The sequence below is a fragment of the Lygodium microphyllum genome, chromosome 15, assembly GCF_053477565.2.
Source record: "Lygodium microphyllum isolate KBCC chromosome 15, Lygodium_microphyllum_v1.1.10, whole genome shotgun sequence".
NCBI lineage: Eukaryota > Viridiplantae > Streptophyta > Polypodiopsida > Schizaeales > Lygodiaceae > Lygodium > Lygodium microphyllum.
Window position 1 is genome coordinate 94,368,612 of NC_141149.1, and position 22,276 is coordinate 94,390,887.

The 22,276-nt window shown below is 40.0% G+C and overlaps 1 protein-coding gene across 1 annotated transcript; it reads left to right on the forward strand.

Annotated features, from left to right (window-relative positions):
• The first annotated feature begins 355 nt into the window (after positions 1–355).
• On the forward strand, positions 356–20,399 carry LOC148024779 (glucan endo-1,3-beta-D-glucosidase-like). The gene is made up of 2 exons (XM_087693614.1): positions 356–608; positions 19,342–20,399. Exons 1-2 carry the CDS (start codon positions 356–358, stop codon positions 20,397–20,399), a joined length of 1,311 nt encoding a protein of 436 aa, XP_087549740.1.
• The last annotated feature ends 1,877 nt before the right edge of the window (positions 20,400–22,276 follow it).

Here is a 22,276-nt window from a genome sequence, read left to right on the forward strand (position 1 = left end):
CTTTGAGACTTTGGGGGATGTTATGGTTATACACTCGTATTCTTCCCAAGTGCAGGACAAGGAACAAACCTCAGAGACAAGGGGTTCATCAAGCAAGCCAAGGTAAAGTCTTTTGTAGCTCCTAGCAAACGTGGTAGAGGTGTTATCCAAAAGCTTGATGCAAGTCACCAAGTCATCTCCCATATTCTCAACAAGGTCCTTGGCGACCGATAGAAATGAGCGTCGCTCGTAGGAAGGCCTAAGACCTGTTGGTGGTTGGGGTGGAATTGAGCTAGACAGTAATGGTTCAAGGGGTGGAAAACTAGGCAGTGTTAGATCTAAGGATAACTCTGTAGTTTGATCTGCATGTCCAGCGATGCTTTGGGGTACTGAGGGTAGCTCCAGTGGCACAGATAGTGCATTTCTTCCCTCTTGCGCAGCCACTGGGATGCCAAGTTCTCTGGACTTAGATGATTCCAGGATATTGAACTATTGTTTTGGTCAATATATTGGTTGGGTTTTTTTGACAACAACCATCACGGATTCTGTGGGCTTTGCAGCTCGAGTTTCCTGGGTGTTCCTTGCCTTAGTAGAAGTGGGGCTTCTTGAAGATGGGGTGGCAGTCGATGGTTGTAGTTTGTGGGCTATGCTTCTAGGATCTCTCATCTTGGGCACCCATATCTAGGTGTTTCCTTGGTAGTATCCTTGGGCTTGCAACAGATATTTGGGAATCCATCGCGGCTTGATTGTGCATCTACACTCGGTGGATGGGTCACATAGGGTCCTAGTGGGCCGGGGTATGTTGGGTTGATCCCCGAGGGGTCCACCAGGGTTTACCGTATGATACCACGTGAGTGTAAGGGAGGGGGGTTATTTAAGTGAAGGAAGGTACATTTTATAAGGTAAGGTTTCATAAATAGAGGGTAGATAAGGGGTATTTTCATATATTTCTTGCACGCAGGTGATGTCTCCTTATTACTACTAGTGAATCCCCCGTGGGTTGATCTCCATTTTAGGGATGATGGGCTTTGCATCATTTGGTGCTGGAAGTGCTAGCTGGGCTCCTCTTCCAAGGAAATTTGGTGGCCTATTCCCGAGGTATGGCAGGTTCTATTGCTAGACATAGGGGAATCTCCTAGGCAACCTACAGTGCATGGCATCATGGACGAATCCACCACAATTCACGCAAGGCCTAGACCAAGGACCCTAGCACTCGGGTGGGAGGTGGTTGCCACCACAATGCACACATTGGACATGCGATCGCATTGGTTTTCTCACCAATTCTTGTAGGCGTGATAGCTCGATTCGCACCTCGACGAGCTCCTCGCCCTGATCTATATTCTTCCCCCTGTCCTATGTGCTGGGGGTTGATCTCTCCCTCGATGTTGTGGTCCTCTGACTAGAGCTGTTGCGGTTCAAGTTTTGAGAGTTTCTCTCTCTCAACTGGTCATCCACCTTAATTGCTTCATCAAAGACCCTAGCTAACACGTCTTGCTGCAAGCTAGAGTTACTTGCCAAAGCCTTGTACAACTCCTCGCTGCAGATTTCATTTATGGACATGGTGGAGACCACTCTTTCATTTGGTCACTCATTCGTGGGATTCTCTTGAAGAGGCTGCACACATGAGTGACATAGTCTCTTATGTCCTCCTTGTCCTTTTGACCAACATTCATCAGTCGGACTATGAGGTTATCAGAGTATCTTGTTTCTGAGAATCTCTTAATGAAGAGATCTTTTAGTCGGGCAAAGTTTGGCTGCTTTGCCACATCCAAACTGGTGTACCATGTCCTACCTTTGTCACCTAAGTAGAGCCCAAATGCTTAGGAGCATTGTGCTATGTCCATGAGACTGTTGGCCTCGCAAACTTGCTCAAACTGCTCCATGAAACTGTATAGGTCACAACTAGGCTGGTACTTGTGTAGTTGCTTAGCCAGTGAAGGGATTTTTGATTGGCTCTTCGCCCCTTGAGTGATTCCTAGGCTTCAAAGTAGCGTGGTTGCTAATGCTACCATACTTTGTTTAGTAGCTCTGTTGTCGATGAGGTGCTTGGTCACAAGCTCGCTCAACGTGAGGTCTATCTCCAGTGCTTTCTCTTCCTCTGCGGTTGGTCCTACCTTGTTTTTTCTAGCTAAGGCTAGCACAGATCAAGCCTTATACACATCTATGTCTTGTTGCAGCTTCCTAGTTCTCTGCTTGCGATTGTAGGCAGCTATGCCCTGTAGTTCTCACCTAACCGCTTTCCTCTCTTCCTCCAAGCTTGCCACTACCTCCTCTACTAGCCTATGGAAGGTCCTATTGATGGGGCTCCAAAGCATCTAACTACGTTATGAGGTCTCCTCCTACTGGTGTGTTCCTTGAGTTATTAAGTATGACTATATTCCTTGTTACTGAAAACGGTCCTCAACTTATGTATACTCAGTGGTGTTCCATTGTGCATGGTGCAAAATCAAGATTTCTGTCCCTTTCCAGTGCACTTTTGTGGAAGAAATCACTGTGTGGGGTGCATCTGTGAAATGATTATGCAATCCTAGCTATCCCCTTTTTGTGTCTATGACCTAATATGGCTTTGGTCTCTCCTAAGGATAGTACAGGATCTATGCTACTCCTTCTACACTCTATTAAGTCCGAGTTACAGTCTAGAGGTCAATCCTTGGGCTATGCAACCAAGCTCCTAGAGTCTACCTCTAAGTGGCATAGTCACGGTTTCCTCTAGTTGGAGAGCCACGGTGGGTTTCCTGAGGTGTTCGAGAATGTGTCCCAATAGATCTTGCCTAGGGGGTGGTGCTACTCCTAGTTCTTTTGCCCAACTGGTCTGATTCGGATCCTAGGTGGTTCAACTTTGATTTTCATGTGTCCGATTCTGGGAGTCTGATTCTAGAAATTGGATGTCTGATTTGTGACAGGTGTCTAATTTTGGGGCGCCCAATTCTAGATGGTCCAATTATGGAATGTCAGATTTTTGAAATTGCACCGGGTCTGTTCAATTGGACAAGATGGATTGGTCTCCGACTCTATGGTCCGATCGTCGCGATTGGACGGTCTAAGCTCGAGTGGTCTTTGAGTTGGTCCACTGTCAAAGAGCATCCGACTAGACGGGTGGTCCGATTACACCTGGGGTGGCAGTCTGACTTGTGGAGTCGGATGGTCCAATGCTCCCAATCAAGGCGGTCCCTGACTATCTAACTCTGGAAGTCGGGGACTAGGACATGGTGGTCCGCCGACTGCGAACTTGATGGTGCAATGCGATGATTTTTGGCCAATTTCTCCTAGCTCTTTTCACGGACCCCTTTCATACCTTCCAGATCACATCAATAGTATATAAAGAAGATCCTTACATACTTGGATTAGTCAAAAATACCAGAATCAAAGTGTGTAATATCCTATGTGATCAGTAGGTCTCTCTCTCTCTCTAATGCAAAGTGAGGTCTTCCTTGCCATTCATGGCCTCTTATTGCCCTACCCGGGTCTACATTCACCTTAATCTTGCTCCTCTTACTAGTATTTATCCCACAGTTTTGTTGTTTGCCCTTCTTTTTCCTATTTTAGCCTGTTATATAGCAGTAAAACCCTATTGTGTGCTCATACTATTTTAATCCTATCCTACCTAATGTAATAAAAAAATTACCATATAGCATTCATGCTTCTTTAAGTCCAAAACTGTGTGCTCAATGATGGTTCTCGTTCATGTGCTCATGCATCTATTTTTTTGGATATAGCTCTAGTGGGCCTCATGCCATGCACTGCATCATGGTGGTGCAAGCAAGTGCATCTCCCTGCATGGCACGGATTCAATTGAAAAGATGGGTTATACAAAGCCCTAGTGCAATGTAACAAAATAATGTAGTGTAGTGCTTAGTATAATCCCCCAATGAGTGCTATGTTCAATGTTAAAAAACCATAACTTTAATTTCCAACCATTTGTTTGACTTGTTCTCCCATTATTCTCCTCCAATCTTGCAAGAACTAATGCAGCACAAAATGTTATTTGCAAACAACCTCTCCTCTCTACCCAATGGGACCTTCTAGGATTTTATTTCAAAGTCTTTAGATGCTTTCTATGATGTTGTAGTATACCTAGTCTTTAGTTTGAATTGGGTCCTATGTAAGAAAATCCCTTATCTTTTTCCCTCCTTGATCACAAGTATTCTTCTTTATCTTTAGAAACTCCCTCTATTAAGCTTGAAGATGGCCGCCCCTCTAGGATTACTCAGGTTGTGATCACTATTGCTGATTACCAACAATTGCTCTTAGGCTTGGCCACCCTACTATCACACCTGTAGATCCAAGTGTCTTCTAAACAAGCCGCCCTATACCAAAGCAATTGCCTTCTTTCAGGTAGTTGCGTCCATGAACTTTGATGGCTACCCAGGCCACAAGCTTTTCTTATGTCCTCATCTTTTGTCGTTTACAAGTAGCATCACCATCGTCCTCCCTTCTTCACGTCTCCTCATACAATAGCTATCATGCGACTCTTAGGAGTTCACACTCAGCTTATTGTAGCATCAACCTTGCTCCTAGATAATATACATCTATTGATGGATATGTGTAGTAGATGATACAAGCTCTTCCTTTGGATCTTTGACCTCCTTTAGATCAGTTGTTTTATTAATGCTCTAACTCATCTGATCCCTGGCCCGGCAATCCCTTATGATCAAAAAGTGGCAGTCGCTCCTTCTGATTCAATTACTAGCTTTGGCCCATTCTATTCTATGCTTACAGACTGATGTTTCCACTCCAACCCAAAGATGTAGGCTTGCTAATGACATATGTATCCCACTCTGTAATCCTCTAGCCCGACTTGCCTTAAACCCAAGAGAGTGCACGTCCATGGTATCCAACCCTTGATTCAAACTAAAACATATTCTCCTCTGTATCATCAAGGCTAGCTATTCTGACTTCTACTTTGAAATAGAAGGCCTACCTTCCATCTTTCATACATATTGCGCCTCCCTAGGGATTTATATCACCCCCTATTTTGAAAACATGAGCGTACTCTTCTTGATCTTTCCTCCTCCTCATCCTTATGTAGGTCCTTCTCTTTGCCATCAAGGCTTGGTCCCAACCAGATGTACCATTCTCTTACCAAGTCTTCCTCCTCCATGCCTTCTTCACGTGCTGGCCACCTTAGTTTCCATGTTTGGCCTTTGGATACGGCTCACTATAGCCGTGTTCATATGTAAGCACAAACAAACCTTGATAACACATGGAAAGACTTACAATACTTATGGTATTTACACACATAAACACCAAAAAGAATTGTCAACATAAGTGCACGCACTCATAACTCACAATATTTATATCACTTCACATGGTTTATAGGTCCAAAAATATAGAAAATAAAATACCATCTAAACACGCTACCAACTCTTAGGGCCATAAGTACATATGTATTTCTTGGAAAAGCTAAAAATTATCACTCTTCTCAACCTCAATTCTCTTAACAAAATATTGTTCTACACTCACATCATGTCCCTTCCAATATCTCTTGGATAGAAAAATAGCCCATCTCCTTGCACTAGTAGCCACTAGACATGCTATCTCACGTTCCTTGTGCACCAAGCTAGAAATGTGTTTGTGCCATTGATGTACTTAGTGCTCATGCACTCATGCTTTATGAAAATATACAATTCCAAAACATATGCCATCACTTCAAACACTTGATGGCCACCACAAATAAAAAATGAATGCATTGAAATTGTTGAGACTAATCTAAGTAGTGACATTGCTCTATATGTATATGCATACATGAAAAGTTCCTTGAATTACTTATTATCCTTAACACTTAAGAACCTCACCCTCATTTAGATGATAAGGCTTCTCTCTACCCCCCATTGTCACATGCTCTCATGAATGCTCCATTGAGTTGTTATAACCTCTCTCACATCTGATGGAGTCCTATACGATCCTCAACTCTTCCTTCCACCTCACACTCTATCCCTAAGGTTCCTAGTTAGTGTGAGAATTTCTCCATGTGTAGTGTCCAAAAGTGGGTGCTCTATGATGCTTCTTGCTCATGTGATCATGCATCTAATTTTTTTGAATATAGTTCTAGTGAACCTCATGCTATGTAGTGCATCAAGATGGTGCAATCAAGTGCATCTCTCACCATGGAATGGATGTAGTTGAAAAGATGGTGTACACAAAGACCCAATGTAGTGTTACAAAATATTGTAGTATAGTGCTCAGTGTAATCCCCCAGTGGTTGCTATGCTCAAGGTTTAAAAATCAAACTTTTAATTTTGCAACCTTTTGCTTGACTTGTTCTCCTCCAATCCTACAAGAACTAATACAACAAAAATGTTATTTGTAAAAAACCTCTCCTTTCTACCCAATGCATCCCTCTATAATTTTCTTTCAAGTCTTTAAATGCTCTCTATGATTTTTATCCACCATATACCTAGTCTTTAGATCAAATTTGGTGCTAAGCAAAAAAAATCCCTCAACATATCTATAGAGGAGGAGAGGGATGAAGATGCAAGCTCAATAGTTTCTACTATTACTTACAAAGGAGAAAAGCCTATCAAAGATTCTATTGACCTTGAAGAGATATGTCAATTGGTGACAAAACAAGGGTTGACTCTCACAATGCCATCATCTTTAGAAGATCCAATCTTGGACAACATTAGGGGAGATTTGAGGTATTTTTTTGGCCATGTAAGAAATTGAGGAGAGAGAAAGAATGATACAATTTATTTAAAAATTTTAGAAAGGGAAATTGCAATCTTGGGGGATGTTTGCCCTTTTTTACCTTGTTACTTTCATTTTCTATCATTCATTGATGGTGAACTTCAAAGATATCACATGCACTTGTCACCTTTAATGGCTCACCACTACTTAGAAACTTCCCTACATGCTTCAATGACTCCCTCAAAGTAGTCTCTCTTTACTTTCAAATTTTCATTTTGGGGGATTGTAAACCACATCAAATTGCAAGCTTGGATCACGTTTTAGCAACTCAATTGCAAGCATGGATAACCATATATGTCCATACCACCTTCATATCGATTTGAATGATGAGTATATATATTCACAAAAGAAACAAAGTTTCGACTAACACATCAAGTACCTTGGAAGCAATGAGATTAAAGGGCATAAAGAATATCAAACTATGGACTAATGGTAGGTTGTATCCTTTGGATCTTACAACTAGAAGCACCCATCCATTCTCTTCATGTTCCTCATTTGTGGAGGTTTGTTGGAGATGAATCCTATGACATAGATATAAGCATGGATTCATAATGCATTCACAAAATGAGAATTTGCCAATTTATTTGTGAAAGAGATGCATGCATGTATTTGCATGTTGTATTCACAATACATCACATAAAATAGTATTTGCACATATACATATACCTTTGTATGATCTCATTTGCCCATGTAGCATGAAAGAGATGTCTCTTTTTTGTGCCCTTTCTTTGTCATTCCTCCATGTGGACACTCAACACATTCACATAGGAACACAAAACATTCTCAATAGGAAGCAATGAACTAAACATCTACAAAAACTTAGGACTATGAGAATGAGAGCGTGCATTGTAGAGAAATATAACAAGCTTTTCATGTAGGGTCTCCTCCATATCCTCCTCAAATGCCAGCTCATACTTCATCTTGTTTCTTATTCATAAACGAAAAAGAAGCAAAAAGGGTCAAAAAATTCATGGAGCTAAAAAACCTCCTAAATAAATTTTCACGTACACCATAAATGAGGGTCATCGCCAAGTCATATGGGGACCCTCTATAAGTGGTAGGGGACTCGCTTAGTTCTAACACATATGGGATTTATTATACAAGACGGTTCACTACCAAGTGATACAGGGTCGCTTTGTAAGTTTAAGGGACCTCCCTGGCTTGCTATTGACCCATGCAGGCTTCATTGCATACGAGGGTCACCAGTCAAGTGATATGGGGTCTCTTCATAGCTAGGAGTGACCTCCCTTTCTTGATGGTGACCCATGCAAGATTCACCAGACATGAAGATCACTACAAGTGATATAGGGTCCCTTTGTAAGTGAGAGGGGCCTCTCTCACTTGGTACTGACCCATATAGGCTTCATGGCACAGAAGGGTCATTGCCAAGAAATATGAGGGCTCTCCACTGGTGGGAGGGGTCTTCCTCACTTGATTGTGACCCATGGGGGCTTCATTGTACATACGGGTTACCAATACATGATATGGGGGCCCTCCATGACTATGCTTGATCTCCCTTGCTTGGTGGTGACCGTCCCTTGCTTTGTCATGACCCATATGGGCTTCATCACATACAAGGGTCACCACCAAGAAATACGGGATCTCTTCACAACTAGGAAGGGCCTCCTTGGTTTTTATGGTGACCCATGGGGGACTCATTATACACAAGGGTCACCACCAATCTATATGGGGACTCTCTACAAATTAGGATGGGCCTGCCTTGCTTGGTGGTGATCCATGTAGGCTTCACCACACATAAGGGTCACCACCAAGATATACAATGCCCCTTCACAAATGGGAGGGACCTCCCTCACTTGGTCTTGATCCATGTGGACTTTATGGTACAAAAGGGTCACCACTAAGCAGTATGAGGGCCCTCCAAGTATAAGGGGCCTCTTCCTCACTTGGTCGTGACCCATTTAGGCTTCACTGCACACGAGAGTCACCATTGAGTGATACGGGGCCCTTCGCAAAGTTGGGAAGCCCTTCCCAATTGGATATGGTGCCCTTTGAAACTAGGATGGGCCTTTCTTACCTAATTGAGAGCTTCACTACACTCGATGGTCACTACCAAACTATAAAAGGGCTCGCCACTCATGGGAGGGACCTACCTTGATTTGTAGTGGAAAGTTTGGGATTCAACTCACATGAGGGTCACCAAAGAGTAATATGATGACTCTTTTCTTAGTGGAGGTATCTCTCACTTGGTGGTTACCCATTGTGGATTTACACCATAGGAGAGTCACACATAAGCCTACCCTAAATTGTTGTTTGAGAGCATCCCCTTTAGGGAAATACATAACTATCAGGACCAAAAATGGTCCCAACACTAGCTCTAAGGCTCTAGCCAAGCCTCTATGCTCAACCAAAACACTCTATGGCCTTGTAGCCCCAATAGTGTCTGGACACTAATCTAAATTAAACACGTGTTTGTATTGTTATAGTCCAACGAATCCCTTCCACATTCTATAATATGAAAATGGGGCTAAGCTTATACTAAACCTCATGCCTTAGGCCCACCATACATCCACAAACATATTTATGTTTTTCTGTAAATTTTTTGTGCATAAAATCTATTTTTTTCCATTTGAAATCCATTTTCTTGATATTTTTCTATTTATTTATTAATAATTACTATTATTATCTTATTCAAATTAACTAGAATTATTGAGATTCACCACTATCTTTCATTTCATCCTACAAAAACATTATTTTTTCATTTAAAAAAACAAAAAAAACCATTTTTTCTCACTTGAATATCGTATTTTGGGCTTTGAATTATTAATAATGACCGCATTTAACTATAGATTTTGCATGCTATCACTCGTAGCCCTCAAAGACATGTCAAACAAGGTTCATAAAATTTTTCATACCATATGCACTTCATTTGGACCATAAATTGTCAAAAACAAGCAAATTTTCTTCATATAATGGGCATATTGCCAAATTATGTGTTTCAGGTCATAGAAATTGAATGCATGGATAGTCATCAGACCCACCATTGATCTCCACATATTGCTAAGTTACGTGTTTTAGGTCACAGAAAATGAATGCGTGGATAGTCATTGGACCCACCATTGATCTCCACATATTGCCACATTTTCTTCATAAAATGGACATATTGCTAAATTACGTGTTTTAGGTCACAAAAATTGAATACATGGATAGTCATCGGACCCACCATTGATCTCCACATAGCACTTGACATCATTTCTCAGCATCATCTCAATCTTGCATCAATCGGGACAAGCATTCTTCATCCCGTTCTTCTCATTCTATTGATCGTATGAATGGTCTCTAGGAGGAGAGAGAGAGAGAGAGAGAGAGAGAGAGAGAGAGAAGAGAGAAATATTGATTTTTGAACTTCACAACTAGGCATCCATTCCTCATGCAAAGACCAGCGATAGAGAGTGAAAAATGAGAGAAGTAGAAAAGCATCTTTAGATCTATGGGTTACTTTTTGGCTCCAAACTCCCCTCTCCACAAAATCTTCATGGCTTTAAGATGGCCCCCCTCCTTTGCTTCATGCATGAACAGAAAATGGCCCCTCTAGCTCCCCCACTAATCGTGAGATTTTGGGGGGGGGGGGGGGGGCAATGTCCCCAAGTTGTATGCCCTTTCAAATCTTGGCCACAATTTTGACCCCCCCCCCCCCCCCCCCCCCCCCCAAGTTTGTGGCCTCTAGTTCCTCATGCATCTGGTGTCCGATTCTGCATTTGAAAATTTTTGTGTGTCTGTCTTGAAGTCCTAAACTTTTGAGAACTTGTCTTGCTTCTATGCAAGACTAAAAGAAATTATGAAAAATTTGGAACGATTACTAAGGTTTATCTTTTAAAATAATTTGAATTATCGTCTTCCACGACTACTTAGAATTGTTGGATCCATGTCTTCCGCTACCGTCGGTCTTTAAATTATACCTTAAAATGACATAATTTGATATGTCTTTGGCCCTTGCTCCAGCTTAAAATTCCACTTTCATTGGCAACCACGGGATAGGGTGACTCAACCTGTCGAATTCATGAACTTATTTGCACATAAAGAAACTATAAAGAGCATCAAGCTGCTTCAAAAAAGAATACATAGCAAAACACAAACATAGCTCTCGCCCAACCCCCTAAAAAAATCAAGGCATGGAAATCCACAAGGGATAGACCAAGTATAATCTAATAGAGATCCAAATCTAGTCGCTATAACCAAGTGCTCCAACACAGACAAGCTAGAAAGAACTATCAAAGAAGTCATCCTAAGTGGTGGTCTAAACTACCTACCTACCCTAGGTCAAATGGACAACTGGGAGCTTCTACTAGGCAAGGACTCCTATAGCCTAGTCTTTCATTTTCAGATACTTTGATTCATCACTTTTTATGTACTTCAAGACTTGATACTCCAGCATGTAAAAAGGAGGGAGTTGAGCGTAGTGATCTAAGGAGAATAGTATATCAATTCCAGGTCCTGATTCAGTATCCAAGAACCTACGAATGCCTCACAAGGTGATACTTAAACATTTTTCTTCCGATAACTTTTATTTTCACTCCAACGATCCTTAATTATTTTATCCAACTAGACATCACCCCTAAGGAGACAAGGCATTAGCCTCGGCTCTACTTATCCCCATAAACCTACGAGGCCTTCGCAAGACAATGATTATCTAATCTTCCATTTTTTTTTCATTTCATTTCATTTCCTTTTGTTTAGGGGTTAGAATCCCTTTTTACACACCTCCGCATACTATAGGATTCAAATATATGCATTGTTTCTTCTTTTTCTTTTATTTTGGTAGGGTTCTCTAGCTGCCTCACAACTAACAAAAACTCCTAGAAACAGTTGCCTAGTAGGCTAGCAGAACAGGGTCACTAGGACTACCTTCTAAAAGAGTTCTTAGAGTGTTCGACAATGTCTTTATAGGAGGCAGACAACTACTTGGACCTCCCCAAACACACATAATCTAAATTTTGGGACTTCATGCCTTGATGGCCAATCCCCAACAAAAGAAAGAAAAATCCCCACAGATACACATAACAATTCAACATAAAAGAAAAGAACTCATAAAGGAAGGATATCACATCGACTTGGCCACAAGAAGCGTTGGCGCAAAAAGAGGCTTTTTCTAGGCACTCTATCAAACCAGTTCGATACAACACTAAAAAAAGAAAACATTAACCGCACCTAGACCAAATAGATAGATGAACCTCTTGGCCTAACAAAATACAACTTTCGCAACAATCAAGATGGCCCTATCGGACTAATGAAATATAACATTGTGCATCCAAAACAATGGCCCTATTGTCCTAAAGAAAAAAAATCTAATACAGCTTATACACATCCTTGCTTGGAGTGGTACTCACATACAACAAGACACTCTATTCCAAGGAGAAAAGAGGGCTCCTAGGCCTAAACTAGATGCATCAGATTATGACTCATAGCTCATGCGTATAAAATAAGACGTGTGCACATAAAATTTTGGTTGACCACACTATGGGTCCAACATAATAACAATAAATAGGTCTTGTCTACTCTTTGCAATACCCATACTAACCATCACCTGCCATATACATCATGTTCTGATAATAGTCCCCATAATTGATCACGACCTCTCTCATTATCAATGAAGATATCTAAGGTAGGACCACATTTGAAAAATAGGTCTTCTTCATAAGCATAATTTGCTAATGAATTGGTAAATTGATTCCAATATCATAGAACTAGCTGAAGAGACACTCTCTCAAACTTGTTAATCAGGTTTATAGCAGCACGATAATACATACAAAGAATGGGATTCCACATTTTGTACATCCTATTCAATTGATTTAAAATCAACTAGGAGTCCCCTTTTACTAATAACTAGTAAATAGCACATTTCTTAGCAATATTCAGTCCCATGATCAGGCCTTTATATTTTGCCATATTATTAGTAAATCCTACCCCAAGGTAGGTAGCTAATTTCAGTGTGTTTGTACGTCGAGGATCTCTAATGACTACCCCAATAATCCCTTTCTTATTGGGACCCCTGGATGCTCCATCAAATTATAATATATATGTCCATAAAGGGTTCACGCATCTGGCCATCATTGGCTTCTTTATTCGTAACTATGATAGTCAAAATTCAGCATATTCAGAGCATGAGCCAAAGGCTCTATCCCACCTTCTTCATTGAATCCAACATGGATGCTCATCAAAATCCTTAAGCCATGATGGCAAAAGGCTTTGATCTCCCAAAAAAATGCCCAATCCTCTTGCTCAATCACTTTATAACCTTTGCTCCACCAAACAAGTCTTCCCTAATGGTATCTTTGTTCCAAATATGTGTGTTCTAAGTAGGGGATGCAAATCTGCTAGTAGTGTTGTGGACTTATTTTTCTCTATTGTAACTATTTTGTAGGGATCATCCCACTTAGGCTCTAGTTTCCCAAGAAATAGCTCGCTACGTGCATCATAGTATAAAAGTAACTACCCTTTCTTGAAGGTATACTTCTTTGCTTTTAAATCATGAAATTGCTTCATTCGATGCTTAGCTATCTCTTGATGTAACAGACTCTACAATTTGATCTCATTGAGATGTGCTAAAGTTGTAAAGTGCTCAAAGAGTGTATCTTTGTTCCTGAAAGAATGGTTAATTGCAAATCTTATAGTCAATAACTCGATTTGTGGGGGTAGTACACACTGCTTGCCGTAAACTAACTTCTTATCCCAATCTCATTTCTTCTTTGATACTATCTATAGAATACCCACAAGCTATTTATTAGTACTTTTAACATGCCCATTCACATGTGGATTATAAGGTATTATTTTATTATGTTTAATCTATCATGCTTTAGCTATGCTCTTAATCACCTTATTCATAAAGTGGGTTTTGCGATCCGATATACTAACTCCTTTAGTGGACCAAATCGGCAGATAGTCTGCTAGCACAAAGCTAGAACTCTCCTTTGCATTGTCCTTCCTTGTTGCTTGTGCTACTTACCACTTTGTAAAATAATCAGTTTCGACTATGATATATCTCTTCTCTGTAGAGGATGATGGGGCAATAGGACCCATGAAATCAATGCCCCACTTCTTGAATGGTAGTATAGCCATAATATGAGTCAGAGGGTGCTTCCTATTCTCCCTACTATTATGTCTTTGACATACATCACATATCTTGACAAATGTAAATGCATCCTAGAAAATTGATGGCCACCAATATCGAGCTCTTAAAGCTTTATGTGCAGTCAACTGTCCAAGAAAGTGTCCTCCACAAGAGCGGAGTCATGACACTCTTCCAAGATAAACGTGACCTCATTAGGCATAACACATTAGTGATAATAAACATCATCAACCCCCTGTTAATATATATATTCCTACAATCAAGGCAAATTTCAAAGCTTGCTATTTAATTTTCATCTTCTTAGCCTTTGACAAAGTGGCTTCAGTCTCCCTTGTAGATAGGTAGTGTATTATGGCAACATACCAAGATGGAATGAAAGCTATATCAATTTTGAATAGACCCTCAAGGTCGCTACCTTTAGCTAAAATTCCATTTGGCTCCTTGAAATCCACAAGACATTTAACATGTCCCGTACCTTTGGTGGTTAGTCTTGATTTCATAATCAAACTCTTGCAAAGTGATTAACCACTTTTCCAGATAGTCATGCGCCTCCAATTTATTTATCAATAGCCTCAAACCCTCCACCTTCATATAAAATACTACCTTTTCATAAATAATGTAATGCCTAAATTTATTTGTCACAAATACCATCCTAGGGCACGACTTCTTCATATAGGTATAATTAATTTAAGATATTCCCAATTTATAGCTAGCAAATGCAATTTGATGATACCACTTCTCCTCCCAAATTTGGGCTAAACATTAACTAATGTTATGTATTGTAGCTGCTAAAAATATATAGAAGACCTCACCTCTTTTAGGTGCTCTCAGGATTGGCACTTTTTCCTTGCTTTACATCCTCAAAGGATACTTCACATGGGTCACTCCAAACAAACTCATAATTGAAGGATAGTAGATTCGTTAATGGCAACGCTCTCTCTACTAGTGCATTGATAAAGGGTTGGTCGTAATACTAGTCAAGCTAACCACATGGCCCAATAGCAATCCATAAGTCACTCCAAAGACACACTTCCTTGGATTAAGAGAAATGCAGAACTGCTTGCAACTTGAAAAATATTTTCTTAGAATAACCAACTGTCTCTCCCTTGTGGTGGTTGCCCCTAGATCATCACTAAAGATTTTCAACTCCTCTGGGAAAATATAATCAAAAGTCTTATCAGTTGTATGTTGCCAAGAACCAGGTGCATTGCATAATTGAAATGCCATATTATGATATGCAAAGATTTCAAATATAGTAATAAATATTGTTTTCAACTTGTACTCCTTTGCAACAACAATTTGGTTATATCCAACAAAGGAGTCCATGAATGAATAAATATCTCTACTTGCCAACTGATCTAAAATCTAGTCAATAAATGAAACTGGATAGTAATCTTTGACCATCTACTTATTGAGCTCCTTAAAATCTATGAAAAGTTGGATTTGATTATTCTTCTTTTTCTTGATAACTACCAATGAATATCACTCCATATGTTGCATAGGAAATATCAAGCCAGCCTTACACAATTTTTGCAACTCCTCAAATAATCCATCCCTTAGTTCAAGAGGCATATGTCTCACTTTTTGTTGCATAGGGCAGCTACCTTCCTTTAAGGAAATGGTATGCACATCCAAATTGGGAGGAATACTCCTCAACTCATCATAGCTCTAGGCAAAGATGTCATGGGATTCGATGGGAGTTTATCTCAACAGGTTTTACATTATCCCTATCATCTTCTTTAACCTTTTATCCTCTTGTAATGGCTCACAAATTGGAATCCTTAGTGGTATTAACATGCATAGATTCGATAAGGCTGACTCCACTACCACTAGGTAGCTCCTCTATGGTAGCTTTTTCTCTTTGCAGTATTTGTTTTGGTCCTTCATCACATTGAAGGTTGTTCCCTTGTACTCGATGATTTATTAGACTTGGCTGCATACTTCCTTGCTAAAGAGAGCTGATCTTACTCCAGAAAATACTAGCTAGATGGTCGAACTTCCCACATATGTCACATTTGACATTAGGGCAATAACTGGGGAAGTGTTGACAGCCACACCACTTACAACGAAATCCTGATGGACCCACCTCTTTAGGGTGTCGACTTCCTATTAAGTTTTGCTTCTTCTTTAGGAAATTAACATCTATGCCTATTTGTCTATATTGTTCCATTGTCATATCAATATAATGCTTCATCATGTCCTTGACTTTGCCAAGGGCGTTTGATGCACTACACTCATAGCAGCGATCATCTACTTTATGTTCAGTTGGTCTAACTAGCTTATTAGAGATCCATTACTGTTGATTAATTGGAATGACATTGGGATTTGTCACTTGGCCTCCACTATTTAGTGGAGCTATCTAGCTAGTTGTCACCATAGTCACATTAGAAGGATCTGGTAGCATATGGGCACACTCTGCATTATGCTTCCTCTCCCATTCAGATTGGTAATGGGTGTTCCTTGACTTTCATTGGTCAATGCCAAATTATTTCCAAGTCTGAGACTCAAATTTAATTTTTCCCTAGAGGTGTAGGCTGCTTGCAATTGTTACTTTACCTCCTTTGCTCATGTAATAGCAGTGTTAATATGAACGAGAGCAACACTACTCAACTACATCTAAATATTAAAGTCCATCCCATGTAAAAAGTACTATAGTTGAGTAGCAGTTGGAATGGAAATATGGGTTTGTAATTTATGAAACACTTTATTTTAATTTCTTGGTATAGACTAACATTCTCATGAGGTTCTTGATGTGTTACATTGAAAACACATAGCCAATATTGACCTCCTCTTTTAGGGGCAAACTCTCCTTGGAAGGTTGCAAAAAATAGATCAATTGTAGTTATGGTTCCAGGTTCTAGGTTGTGATACTATATTGCAACTCCTTCTTTCAAAGTCATATTAAAGAACATCATTAGATATCCCTCATCTTGAATTCAACAATTGAACATTAACTTTTGGAACTCATTAATGTGGAGCTCCACATCTTCCTCTACTAACCCATTAAAAATGGGTAGAGAAAATCCAAAGGCTAGCAAATCTAGCATGCCTGTAGGGATTGCAATAGGTTGTGCCACGATGATGATTGGATTGGCTAAGGATATCTAAACTAGTGGAACTACTATCCCACTCAAAGTGGGATGACTGACTAGGAGAGGGAAAGTATTAGAGTTTCTTCCTTCTCTTAAATAACTACTTGTGGAACTAGGGTTGCTGAGACCCTTCCTTGTAGAGATCTCAAGATGGTTCATTGAGGAGAATACCTCCTAATAATTTCCACCCACTCTCTAGCCCTTTCAACTTTTTCTTGCTTCTAAAACTTGGCTCGATAGTCTTTTGGATCTATTTCACTAGCTTTTGGCATACACTAATCAATTAGTCCTCCCTATTGATTAAGATTCGGACACCACTACTTATTAGCGGCTCCAGACAAATGCACAACCTGTCAGGACCAAAAATGGATCCAACAAAGGATCCAAGGCTCTAGCTGGGCCTTTATGCTCAATCAAAACATCTCACCGCCTCGCGTCTAGGAGCGTCCATGGAGGCTACACACTTTGAGCTAACTTGAACAAGCATTTGTATTGTTTATAGTCTAACATATCCCTTCCCAACTCCTCATAGGGAGTACCCAAACATAATGGTGTCTAGCACCTTATTACATACACAATGAGCACCCCTCGATTGACTAACATGACCCACTAGGGCTCTCCTACACCTCAAAGATTGGCCCTAAGATGTGCCATTCAAATATATAACACATGCGACACATAGTCCTCTCTTTACAAAAATCGTTTCAAGAGATAATTTGTATCCTCACTTTATTAGTCCCCAAAGAAATGAATGTACTAACCCTATAGCTTGAGACTTCTCACACTCGCAATGTCGGTCAACATTTAAGAAACCAACAAGTGTTATGCAATCCAGGAGGGAGCTCATTCTTTTTTGATATCATCTATATGAAATGCAATGTAAAGGTGAATGCCTACAAGTGCACAAACAATTTATTAAATCAAATCAGCAACATGGGTGTGCACAACCAATGCTTTTTATGGTTTTCATACTACTAGCATACTTGTTGCATTGCATAGGGATAGCACCAAGCATACTCGTGCTATTGAACCCTTTAACACTTAAATAAAATAAAATCTATATGCAAAATGCACCGAATAAATTAGATGTAAAACCATGATCACCACTCATAAATCTCCCTCTCTCCCTACCATTTAATGTTATGCTTGCGGTGGTAGGTGTAGATATGTTTTCATATCATTTTCTTGTCTAAATAATAATAAATCATGCACTATAACATGGAAATGGTGCTAAGCTAAGGCTAAACCTCATGACTTAGGCCCACTATACATCCACAAACATATTTTTACAATTTTGGTGCATAAAATCTATATTTTCCATTTAAAATCTATTTTTTTCTTTTTTCTATTTATTTATTTAATAACTACTCTATTTTTTTATTTTCTAATTCAGCCTAATAAGGACACATAGCTTAGATTCACCACTATCTTTCATTTCATCTTGCAGAAACATGATTTTCCCACCCAAAATAGAAAAAATCATTTTTTTCCACTTAAATTTCACATTTTGGGCTTTAAATTATTATTAAAGATCACATTTAACTACAAATTTTGCATACTATCACTTGTAGCCTTCAAAGACATATCAAACAAGGTTCATACAAATTTTCATATCATATGCACTTCATTTGGACTATAAACTGTCAAAAACAAGCAAATTTTCTTCATAAAATGGACGTATTGCTAAATTGCATGTTTCGGGTCATGGAAATTGAATGCATGGACAATCATCGGACCTGCCATCAATCTCCACATAGCACTTGACATCACTTCTCAGCATCCTCTCAATCTTGCATCAATCCGGTGCATGTCGAACAAGCATTCTTCATCCCATTCTTGATCTCTTTCTATTGCATGTGTGAATGGTCTCTTGGAGGAGAGAGAGAGAGAGGAGAGAGAAAGATAGATTTTTTATCTACACAACCAAGCAACCATTCCTCACATGAAGACCAGTGAGAGAGAGCAAAAAATTGAAGAAGCGGGCCTACATCTTCAGATCTATAGATTGCTTTTTGGCTCCAAACCCCCCTCTCCATAAAATCGTCATAGAGTGAGGATGGTGCCCCTCCTCTACTTCACACCTTAAAAAAATGCCCCCCTATAATTGTGAAATTTTGGGGGCCAATAGTCCCAAGGCCTATGCCCTTTCAAATCTTGGCCACTATTTTGACCCCCCAGCCTCAGATTCCTCTCGAATTCAGTGCTCGATTCTGCAACTGAAAATTTACGCATGCCCCTCTTGAAGTCTTGAACTTTCTACATGCTCGTCTTGAAGTCTTGAACTTCCTGAAACCTTTCTTGCTTTGAGCTGGCACTCAAAAAAATTATGGAAAATCTACAGCCACTATGCAGGATTGTCTTTTGAAATAATTTGAATTCTCATCTTCCATGGCCACTTAAAATTGTTGTGGATTCATGTTGTCGTGTTGCTGCGCATCCGAGGTGTGAAATCCACCAAAAAGTTGTGTGTGTGACATTTATTACTTTGTACATATTTAGGTTTTGTGCTTTGCCACTCTATAACTGGTGAAAGAAACACAGATGCCACAAAGATCTTGAAGACTATTGTTGGCAAGCATGTTGTGTCATACTATGATGATCTGAGTGCATCTCTTGAGCTTCCAGGTCAACTCACAGTGCCTCTTGTGAGAGGGTCTCCTTATATCACATTGATCTTTGATGAGTATTCCATGTTGAAAATTTCCTCCATTCATGCGGTTTTGAAGGTTACATCAGATGAAAGTTGCACCAAGCACAAGGTTACAATGAGCAATGGCCAAACCTGGCTAATATATAGCTCTGATGGTGTGTACTTGTTTGCAAACCTCACTGCAAGTCAAAATTTTAAGGGAGTTTTAAGAGTTGTATTGCTTACAGGGGATGATAGTGCTGAAGACATTTTGGATAGGTTCAATACAACCTATCCCATGCAAGGGCATGCTGATCTGTCTCTTCCTTTCCAAGTAAAGTATGATTGGAAGAAATATGGTTGGGGGGAGCTGCTGATGCTGAGTCTCCCAATGCACAGAGATATGATGTCCTCTACTCAACTACTGCATGTATGTCCTGCTCTGTTTTATAATGGCATGGATGGTGAAATGATAGGAGTGGTGGGTGATTGCTGGATTCTAAATGAAGTTCCCATTTCTGTGGGTTGGTATTCTTCAAAGGGCATCATAGATCCAGGGTCTCAAAGATTGATTGCTGAGGCATTGGACCGTGATGTGAGTGAGCTTAAACCAATCACTACTGATTCTTCATATTTCTATGGAAAAGCTTTGGCCCATGCTGCCAAGCTGGCACTGATAGCAGAGGAGGTTGGGCATCTCGATCTGCTGAATCCAATTAGGGATTTCTTGGTGCAGTCATTGACGCCTTGGATGGATGGAACTTTCGTTGGAAATTCTTTTCTTTTTTATCAAAGATGGGGAGGATTGACAAGTCACAACGGAAATTCCGAAGCAGATTTTGGGTTTGGAGTATATAATGACCATCATTATCATTTGGGTTACTTTTGCTATGCTGGGGTAGCTCTTGCAAAATTAGATCCAATCTAGGGAAAGAAAAACAAGCCTTGAAAAAGAAAAAGAAATGGAAAATGTGGGGAAAGTATCAGAGAAGAGGAAAAGCTTAAGAGATCACTCCTTTCGATCCCAATAGGAAGAAGAAGAAGAAGGTCGTCATTCAAGAACTAGAGGAAACGGGAAAACAGGGGAATCTAAATGGCATAGAATTATAAATTGTTTGGGGGGCAGCGATTCTGAGGAGGAAGCTGACGACGGCAATGTTATAATCTCCTCTTCATCCAAAAGCTCTTCAAGGGTAAAATTCTCTCTATCAAACAACGACTCCACAGGGGAGGTCGTGGACAAGCCAGTCATGCGCCAGAACATCTTGCTGATTTACAGAACTGCACGCCAGGAAAAACCAGTCCACTGGAACTCAAAATTGCTTCCGTGGTGCAAACGCTGCAACATTTTCCTAAAGTTTATGCAAACATCGCGAGAAGGACTCTATAGCAAACAAAGATTATCACATAGGTTCAGAAGCGACCAAAGATGATGCTGCAATAGGTGCAGACAAAGCAGTGAGGTCAAAACTGACAACGTTGCGTAGCAGCTTGCGTGAACAGGAGGTTCACAAATGCCTTATACCAAAAACGCTTGAGTTGCATAGACAAGTTGATGGTTTGAGCCACTAGATATTTGAATGTAGAGATTGGGATCTTTTCTTCCCTCATAGGCACCAACAAAGATAATGCATTGAATAGGCATGTGGAATGCATATCGTGGAAATGCCCGTCCTCTTCGCATATCTGGTAATGCTGCCAACAACAATTATGGCTATATCTGTAGCTAATTGAATAGTGGATTCTACAGATTTTTCTGACACAGTATTAGTAGCATTGCTGCAACTCTGATGCTGCACTTTTATTGAGGAATTTGCCCTCATTTGTGTAATGTGGAATGACCAAAAACAGTATACATTGTTTGTATTTACTAGAAGAATGTTATTGATTGCAGTGTACATGTAAGCAATCAAGTTTCATGCTTCATGGAAAGACAAGGTGTATGAATACTCCAGTATTCGAGTAGATTTTCCACAGCAGATTCACTTGAATGGGCATCTAACTTCTCTGCAAAATGCAGTGTTTTCTACCATCCGGAGTATGAACATGCCCTCTGTTTTCTACCGCTTTTGCTGCTCACAAATCTTCTCATCTTGCTTATTCGTATGATTGATCTTCTATCTTGAAATTAGTCAAGGTCCTCTGTGGTCACAACTTTGCTTTTGAAAACCCTTCGACATCTTTGGTGAACCCGACGTGAAAGCATCGCATTTAAATTTTAGGATGGGAGATACTTCAGCATCAATTTTAGCCTCTTCTATGATTCCTACTTTGTCCTCTACTTCAGCTTCATCATCGATTTCTGCTTCAAGTACTTCTACGGATGACTTAAAGCAGATTTTGCAGAATATGTCTATGTATATGCAGCTTCAAAATCAACAGACACAATTGTATATGCAGCAGCAGTAGTAGTTACATCAACCATAGTTGTCTCAGTAAAGGCAACTATATTCAGAGCAAGAGAATGCAATCAGCACGACTAAGGTGATTGAAGCAGTTGAGAATGAAAAGAAGCTATTTGATGGCCATAATGTATCGGCTTATTTGAAGACATATGAGATCAAGATGGGATTTTTTGGAGTACCAACAGGACTTATGAGTAAATATTTTCTTCGCCTTGTCACACCCTCCTTGAGGGTAAATGTGACTGATCTTTTCCTTCAAAATTCGCATTGGCAAGATTTTAAGAAGCCCCTAAAAGAGGAGTATTTTCTTGAGGACTTTGGGATGGCTACATGGCGGTCATTCCGAGAGTGGGTCTACATGCCAAAACAAAGGTCTAGCTGCTTCAGAATTAATACGAGA